General features: G+C 34.9%; 2 protein-coding genes across 2 annotated transcripts in view; one reads left to right on the forward strand and one right to left on the reverse strand.

The window, feature by feature from the left end:
- ENH_00049960 (hypothetical protein) overlaps positions 1–2326 on the reverse strand; it is a gene marked incomplete at both ends in the record, with an annotated part of 4702 nt that extends 2376 nt beyond the window's left edge. The window contains 3 exons of the mRNA XM_013585623.1: positions 315–395; positions 1566–1939; positions 2284–2326. Of these exons, the coding sequence (XP_013441077.1) occupies positions 315–395; positions 1566–1939; positions 2284–2326 (498 nt within the window). The remainder of the gene's footprint in view (positions 1–314; positions 396–1565; positions 1940–2283) is intronic.
- Positions 2327–5307: 2981 nt separating this feature from the next.
- Positions 5308–6651, forward strand: ENH_00049970 (hypothetical protein; the record flags this gene model as incomplete). The annotated part of the gene is made up of 3 exons (XM_013585624.1): positions 5308–5409; positions 6234–6291; positions 6485–6651. The coding sequence occupies 3 exons, from the start codon at positions 5308–5310 to the stop codon at positions 6649–6651; spliced, it is 327 nt and encodes a 108-aa protein (XP_013441078.1).
- Between the last annotated feature and the right edge of the window lie 2306 nt (positions 6652–8957).

Genomic DNA, 8957 nt, shown 5'->3' on the forward strand with positions numbered 1-8957 from the left:
AAGGGCTTCAAAAGGGCTTTGAAAGGGGTTTAAAAAGGGGATAAAAAGGGCTTGAAAAGGGTTTAAAAAGGGCCTCAAAAGGGTTTAAAAAGGGCTTAAAAAGAGTTTAAAAAGGGTTTAAAAAGGGTTCAAAAAAGGCTTTAAAAAGGGTCTAAAAAGGGCCTCAAAAGGGTTTAAAAGGGGCTTAAAAAAGGGTTTAAAAAGGGTTTAAAAAGGGCCTCAAAAGGGTTTAAAAAGGGTTTAAAAAGGGTTTAAAAAGGGTTCAAAAGGGGTTTAAAAAGGGTTTAAAAAGGGTTTAAAAAATCAAAAAATACCCGGGGGAGCATTTGCGTGGGGGCCCAGGCGTCGACGGCGACGGCGATTCTTTTGCCGTCGAGTTCTTTGGACTGGCGGGTCTGTGGGAAAAAGAGTCAAAAAAAGCAAAAAAAGTCCAAAAGAAGTCCAAAAGAAGTCCAAAAGAAGTCCAAAAAAGCGGAAAAAGAATTAAATGAAAGCTGGAGATGATGCGGAAGCAACTGGGAATTCAATTGCAATTAAAATCAAAAAAAAAGACCCAAAATTCACCGAAAACGAACAAAAACGCCAAAAGCTAAAAATGATTCAAAGTGCACTTGGACTTCCAAATTCAAAAAAAGATTTTTAATTAATTAATTAATTTATTTATTTATTTATTTATTTGTTTATTTATTTATTTATTTATTTATTAAACGAGAAAGTCTTTTATTCTTCCAATCCTTTCTATCAAAAATAAATAAATAAATAATAAATAGATAACAAATAATAAATAAACAAATAAATAAATAAACAAATAAATAAATAATAAATAAATAATAAATAATAAATAAATTACTTTTATGATTATGTTTGGAATCCGAGGATCGACAGGCACAAAAATCCGCTCTATCGACGCCGAAGAAGATAAAGCTGAAAAAAAAATAAAAAAATAAAAATAATTAATTAATTAATTAATTAATTAATTAATTAATTAACCAATTAACCAATTAATTAAGTTATTTATTTATTTATTTATTTATGTATTTATTTATTTATTTATTTTGAAAACAAAGAATTGGAATTGGTTTTTTGTGCGGAAAAGGCGGTAAAAGAGCGAAAGTTAAAAATTAAAAACAAAAAATGAACATTTTGATGAATTTTAATCAAATAATTCATTTAAACAATTAAATAAATAAATAACTAATTAATTAATTATTTAATTAATTTATTTCATTTAATTAAATTAATTAAATTAATTAAATTAATTTAATTAAATTAACTTAATTATTGAACTTGCCTCGGGTTTTATCCAAAGGCTTCAAAGACCCGAAAAACTCTCTTCTGCCTTTTTGAATAATTCCGACAACTTTTCCTTTTTTTTCTTTTTTCTTTTTTTCATTTTCTTTTTCATTTTCTTTTATTTCATTTTCATTTATTTCATTTTCTTTTATTTCATTTTCTTTTATTTCTTTTTCTTTTATTTCTTTTTCTTTTATTTCTTTTTCTTTTTCTTCTTTTATTTCTTTTTCATCTCCACTTTTTCTTTTTTTATTTCTGTCTTTCATTTCCACCTCCTCATCTCCCTCTTTTTCCAAAATACCGGCTCTGCTGCTGCTGCTGCTGCTGCTGCTGCTGCTGCTGCTGCTGCTGCTGCTGCTGCTGCTGCTGCTGCTGGGATCGGGATCGGGCGACTCCCACTCGGGATCGTTTAGAAGGGGATCGTCTTCAGTTTCCAAAAGCTCCGCATACACCTCAAGTTTGCGTTTTTCTTCTCTTTGCTGCTCCTCCAAACTCCTGCTGCTGCTGCTGCTGCTGCTGCTGCTGCTGCTGCTGCTGCTGCTGCTGCTGCTGCTTTGTGTCTCTTCCTCAATCAACTCAACAGCAACTATGTCTCCTTCAAAAGCTCTGTTCAGATTTCGCCTTCCTATTATCTTTATCTCCTCCCCTTCGCCAAATAAATAAAAACAAATTAAATAAAACAAATAAATAGAACAAAATAAATAACTTAATTAATTAATTAATTAATTAATTAATAAATTAGTTAATTTAAATTAAAATAAATAAATAAATAAAACTGCTTTTTGCCCATCACAAAAAAGAAACTTAAATGAAATTCAAAAACCAGACAAGTTACAAACATTTCTTTTTTTTATTTACAATCACCAGTTACAACTAAATAATTTAAATAAATAAATAAATAAATAAATAAATACAAATAAATAAATAAATAAATAAATACAAATAAATAAATAAATAAATAAATAAATAAATAAATAAATATTTAATTACCAGCGCAGACAACAGTGCCTCTCCAGCAGCAGTCGGGGTGCATTTTGAGTTTTCCTTTTTTGAGTTTTTGATTTTTAATTTTTTTTTGAATTTCTTTTTCATTTAAATGAAATTCAAATATCACTTTTGAGTCCAGGGCCTTCTTTTCGGAAATAAACTGAACACAAAAAGCAATTAAAAGCAAATTAAAGCAATTAAATGCAATTAAATGCAATAATAAAAGCAATTAAAAACAATTAAAATCAATTAAAAACAATTAAAATCAATTAAAAATAATTAAAAGCAACTAAACGCATCTTAAAGCAATTAAAAACAATTAAAAACAATTAAAAGCAACTGAAACAGTTATAAACAATTAAAAACAATTTAAAATAATTTAATATAATTTAAAAAGTTAAGAATTGAGAGGACTTAAAAGCAATTAAAAACAATGAAAAGTAATTAAATACAATTAAACGGAATTAAAGCAATTAAAATTAATTAAAACAACTAAAAGAAATTGAAAGCAATTAAAATAAATTAAAACATTTGAAAGATATCAACGACAGTAAACAATAAATAAATAAATAAATAAATAAATAAATAAATAAAATAATAAAATAAATAAATAAGTAAATAAGCGAATCAAATTAAGTTGCATCAAATTACTCAAATCAAATCAAATCAAATAAATCAAATCAAATTAATAAAACTAAGTCAAATAAACTGAATAAAATAAAAACACAAACAAACAAATAAAACAAATAAAACAAACACTATAAATAAATAAATAAATAAATAAATAAAATAAATCAAATAAATAAATAAATAAATAAATAAATAAATAAATAAATAAATAAAATAAAATAAAATAAAAGTTACATCTGGAAGTTGTTCTCCGGCGAAAGGAAATTTCGGGCGGACGAAATCGAGGAAGTCTTTTATGGATTTGCAACAAAGGCCCCACTTCTTCGCCAACTCCTAAAAATAAATAAATAAATAAATAAATAAATAAATAAATAAATAAATAATAAATAAATAAATAAAAAATAAATAATAAATAAATAAATAAATAATAAATAATAATGAATGAATGGATTAGTTAATTGGGAAAAAAAGGAGAAGAAAAGGCGGGTTGGAAGTAATTGGAAAGCTTGAAAAGAAAATAAATAAAAGAATTTGTTTAAATTAAAATGAAATAAAAGGAAATTAATTAAAAGAAAATAAATAAATGGAATAAAACAATTTAATGCAAAACAAAAAGAAATTAATTTAAAAGAAAATTAATTAAAAGAAAATTCATTAAAAAGAAAATTAAAGAAACGAAAATCAGGAAAGAGGAATATAAAGAAAAGAAAATCAAAAGATAAACGAGAATTAAAGAGTTATTAAAAGATAAAAAGATAATTGAAAGGATAATTAAAACTAAATCAAAAGAAAGAATTTTAAAAAATAAAAAGTTGAAAAGATAAAAACTTTTAAAAGACAAACAAAGGAATGAAAAGGAAAAAGAAAAAAGAATTAAACAAAAAACAATAAAAAGAAAAGATGCAAAAAATCAAAATACAAAAAAGGACAAAAAGGGAATTAAAAAAGAACTAAAAGAAATGGAAAGGAAATTAAATAAATAAAAAAGAGATTAAAAAGAAATAAAAAGAAACATAAAATAAATAAAAATAAATCAAAATAGATAAACAGAAATAAAAAGAAATAAAAACAAGAAATAAAAAGAAATTAAAAGAAATAAAAATAAATAAAAAAATAAATAAAAAGAAATACAAAAATAAATAAAAAGAAATGAAAATAGATAAACAGAAATAAAAAGAAATAAAAACAAATAAAAATAAGAAATTAAAAATACAAAGAAATTAAAAAGAAATAAAAATAAGAAATAAAAAGAAATTAAAAAGAAATAAAAATAAAATAAAATAAATAAAAATAAAATAAAAATAAAATAAAAATAAAAAAGGAAAAGGGAAAAGCAGGACTTGGAGGTGTTCGCCTTCCATGAGGAGCAGAAGGACTTTTTCCGGGTCGTTTTTTTCGATTTCTTCCTCATTTTGGGGAGTTTGGAGCTCAAACTGGAGCATTTCGACTCCATTTTCGGTTTTATTTTCATTTTTATTTTTTGTTTTGTCTTTTTTGGTTTCTTTTTCGCGAAAATCGCCGAAAGAAAAGCTCGCCTCCAGGTGTCTAGACACCCAACGCGCAGACACGCACAGCAAACGCTCGCTGTACGCCTCCGAACTTTCATCTGCAAATAAAAATAAATGAATAAATAAATAAATAAATAAATAAATAAATAAATAAATAAATAAATAAATAAATAAGTAATAAATAAATAAATAAATAAATAAATAGTGAATAAGTGAAAAGGAAAGGACCGGATTCGCTGATCGGCTGACTAGCTAGCTAGCTAGCTAGCTGGCTAGCTAGGCCGCTGGCCAATAAATAGCTAGCTAGCTAGCTAGCTAGCTAGCTAGCCATTTAGCTAGCTAGCTAGCTAGCCAGCTAGCTGCTAAGTGGCCATTCCACAAATAAAGCTAGCTAGCTAGCTAATAAACAACCCAAAACCAGGCAGCAAAACCAGCTAGCTAGCCAGCTAGCTAGCTAGCTGGCTAGCTAGCTAGCTAGCTGGCTAGCTGGCTAGCTAGCTAGCTAGCTAGCTAAGTGCCAAATGAAATGAAATGAGAACGCGAAAGTGCAGCAACAGCTCACTGTCTTCGGGGAGAGTAAAAGTCTCTCTGAAGAATTCATTTGGAAAAAGAAAAAAGTTCTTTTCCGGAACTTCTGCTGCTTCGTTGCTGCTGCTGCTGCTGCTGCTGCTGCAGCTGCTGCTGCTGCTGCTGCTGCTGCTGCTGTTCATGCAGAGGCGCTTCAGGCGTCCGTACACCTGCAGGTTCTTCGCCCTAACCTGCAGAAGAAAATAAATAAATAAATAAATAAATAAATAAATAAATAAATAAATAAATAAATAAATAATAAATGAATAAATAAATGATAAAAAATAAATATAATTCACTCCCCAGTTTGTGGGGAAATTAAATGTTGTTTCGGCGGGCACCCGCAGACAGCCTGCAGCAGCAGCAGCAGCAGCAGCAGCAGCAGCAGCAGCAGCAGCAGCAGCAGCAGCAGCAGGAGGTGCAGGTTGGGTTGGAGGCGGGGGGAGGGCTGAGGCGTGGAGGGCAGCAAGCAGCGGCGAGGGTTTGCTGCTGGGGTTTAGGGTTTGCTGCTAGGGTTTAGGGTTTGCTGCTAGGGTTTAGGGTTTGCTGCTAGGGTTTAGGGTTTGCTGCTAGGGTTTGGCGCGTCCAGCTGCTGCTGACCAGCCGCAGCCGCAGCCAGCGCCAGACCCCACGCCGCACAGGGCCTAGGGCTCCGGGTTTAGGGTTTAGGGTTTAGGGTTTAGGGTTTAGGGTTTAGGGTTTAGGGTTTAGGGTTTACTGGTTTGGCTGCTGGGGGGGCAGTGGCAGCAGCCCTTAATGCCGCAGCAAACGTCATCTCTTAAGTAAATCTCTTTGGAGACTTTTCGGGCTTTTCCTTTTTTGTTGACTTTGAAAAAAGTCAACACCGGCACTTCCTCCTCCATTGCAAACCCTAAACCCTAAACCCTAAACCCTAAACCCTAAACCCTAAACCCTAACCCTAAACCCTAGGTCTCAGGCGCTGGGCTCGCATTGGGTCTTTTTGGGCTTGAGTGGATCATAAAAGAATTGAAAGGAAATAAATTATAAATAAATTTAAAATAATAAATAAATTATAAATAATAATAAATAAATAAATGTATTATTCCCTTTTCTGTTTGCTCGCGCTGCTGCTGCTGCTGCTGCTGCTGCTGCTGCTGCTGCTGCTGCTGCTGCTGCTGCTGCTCGAGCGAAAGAGGGAGTGGCGGCGCGAGAACAAAACAGAAAAAGAAGATCTTGAGGGTTTAGGGTTTAGGGTTTAGGGTTTAGGGTTTAGGGTTTAGGGTTTAGGGTTTAGAGTGTGGGGCCCTCGGGGCTTTGGCGGCTGCAGCCCCGGCCTCGATTTCAGGTGTATGTACACCTCAGCACATCAAAATGAAGCGTTTGAAGCGCCGGAAGATTCAAAATGAATTTAAATGAATTTAAATTCATTTAAATTAAATTTAAATTCATTTAAATTAAATTTAAATTCATTTTAAATTAATCTTAAATTTATTTTAAAAGTTTTTGTTCTTATTTGCTTCCCTGGACTCTGTCTGCAGCGCGCCGAGCTCTCCGCCGCCTCACCTCGCTGCAGCAGCAGCAGCAACTCCAGCAGCAGCAGCAGCAGCAACAACAACTCCAGCAGCAGCAGCAGCAGCAACTGCAGCAGCAGCAGCAACTGCAGCAGCAGCAGCGGCAGCAACTGCAGCAACAGCTGCAGCCGTAACTTTTGAAGCAACAGCAGCAGCAGCTGCAGCGGCAGCTGCAGCCAGCCAGCCACAGCAGCAGCAGCAGCTAGCCAGTTGTGTGGCATTGTAGCTAGCTAGCTGCAGCTAGCTGCAGCTAGCTACAGCTAGCTGCAGCTAGCTACAGCTAGCCCCTGGATAGCTAGCTAGAGAGCTAGCTAGCTGGTTTGCTTCAGCTTCTAAGCTTGCCACAGCTTGCCACAGCTAGCCACAGCTAGCCACAGCTAGCCACAGCTAGCCATAGCTAGCCTCAGCTAGCCACAGCTAGCCACAGCTAGCCACACCTAGTCACAGCTAGCCATAGCTAGCCATAGCTAGCCATAGCTAGCCATAGCTAGCCATAGCTAACCACAGCTAGCTACAGCTAGCCACAGCTAGCCACAGCTAGCCACAGCTAGCCATAGCTATTCACATTTTTGTGCTGAGTCTTAGCTAGCCAAAAGGGAGACCCAAATAGATGTGGCTAGCTGCAGGCAACGGCAGCTAGCCAAACTCAGATACAGCTAGCCACAGCTGCCTTCGCTATATACAGCTAGCCAGGCCAACAGCTGTGGCTAGCTACAGCTAGCTGCAGCTAGCCGTAGCTAGCTGTAGCTAGCTCTAGCTCGCTGTGGCTGACTATGGCTAGCTGCGGCTAGCTGTGGACAGCTGTAGCTAGCTGTGGCTAGCCGTGGCTAGCTGTGACCGGCTACAGCTAGCTACAGCTAGGTACAGCTAGCTGCAGCTAGCTACAGCTAGCTACAGCTAGCTGCAGCTAGCTACAGCTAGCTGTGGCTAGCTGTGGCTAGCTGTGGCTAGCCGTGGCTAGCTGTGGCTAGCCGTGGCTAGCTGTGGCTAGCTGTGGCTAGCTGCCGCGCCCGCTGAAGCTTACACGCTTTATTTGTATGGTCCCTTAAAGCCCTAAACGCTAAACCCTAAACCCTAAACCCTAAACCCTAAACCCTAAACCCTAAACCCTAAAGCTGAAGGGGATAGCTGGCGCAAAGGGCATTCTCTGGAACAGATTGGTTTATTGTTTGCACTTTGAATTTAAAAAGAAATGCTGCATTTTAATTGAATTAAATTAAAATAAAATAAATTAAATTAAATTAAATTAAATTAAAATCTTCACTTCCAAATTTTATTTTTTATTTCCTCGAGGCCTTCTGCTGTGGAATTGGAGTGTACAGACACTTGCGAGCTTCTGCCTTTACTTCTCCTTTTTTTTCTTTTTTTCTTTTTTTCATTTTTTCATTTTTTTCTTTTTTTCTTTTTTCCATTTTTTATTTTTCTTTAATTGTTGCTGAGGTTTATTAAACGCCCCTTCTGCGCTGAGACGAGTGCTTTAGGGTTTAGGGTTTATTAGGGTTTAGTGTTTAGGGTTTAGGGTTTAGGGTTTAGGGTTTAGGGTTTAGGCCAGAGTGAGTCATTTGGTGGATACAGTTACTTCCAGAACTTTAGGCGTTTTTATTTTTTCCTTTCTCTTCCCGTGTGTGAGCTTGCACCTGTAAGGGTTTAGGGTTTAGGGTTTAGGGTCTAGGGTTTAGGGTTTAGGGTTTAGGGTTTAGGGTTTATTGGCATTTTTTCTGCAGAAGTCGAGTGCGTGTTTTGAAGCATCTTTGAAGTCTTTAATCTTTTCCAAAGCAATTAAACTTCTCCATTTCTTTTTATTTTCGTTTAAATGCTTCAGAAACTCCCAACTGCGGACTTTAAAACAAAAAAAGTAAATTAATTAATTAATTAATTAATTAATTAATTAAAATGAAATTAAATGCAAAACGAAAGCTTTCGGCGGCTTCAATCGACGAGGTGTACGTACACCCCAACCGCCCGTGCAAGCCGGCGGCGGCGGCGAAGTCGAATTTGAGTTTTATTTTTTCTTTCAATGAAATAAAACATTTTAAAGAAATAAAAAATAAAAAATAAACCAAAAAAACCCAAACAATGCAGACAATAAAGCTGAACAGCAGCAGCAGCAGCAGCAGCAGCAGCAGCAGCAGCAGCAGCAGCAGCGGAGCTTCCCGCGGTCCAGTGGTCGGCCGCGGCTGCAGCTGGCGGCCTTCTTGGATTTGTTTGATTTGCTTCGAAAAATAAATTAAAATTAATTCAAAAATAAATTAAAATTAAATATTTGAAAATAAAAGAAAAGATCTTTCCAAGTTTCGATTTATTTTCGCGGGTGGCGCGCTGCACTCTTCGGCCGCCGCTGCCGCCGCTGCTGCTGCTGCTGCAGCTCGAGCAGCAGCAGCAGCAGCAGCAGCAGCAGCAGCAGCAGCAATTAAAGATAGTTTTTGCTGCAAACTGGAAA

Source organism: Eimeria necatrix, genomic scaffold (genome assembly GCF_000499385.1).
Source record: "Eimeria necatrix Houghton genomic scaffold, Enh_scaff393, whole genome shotgun sequence".
Classification (NCBI taxonomy): Eukaryota; Apicomplexa; class Conoidasida; order Eucoccidiorida; family Eimeriidae; genus Eimeria; species Eimeria necatrix.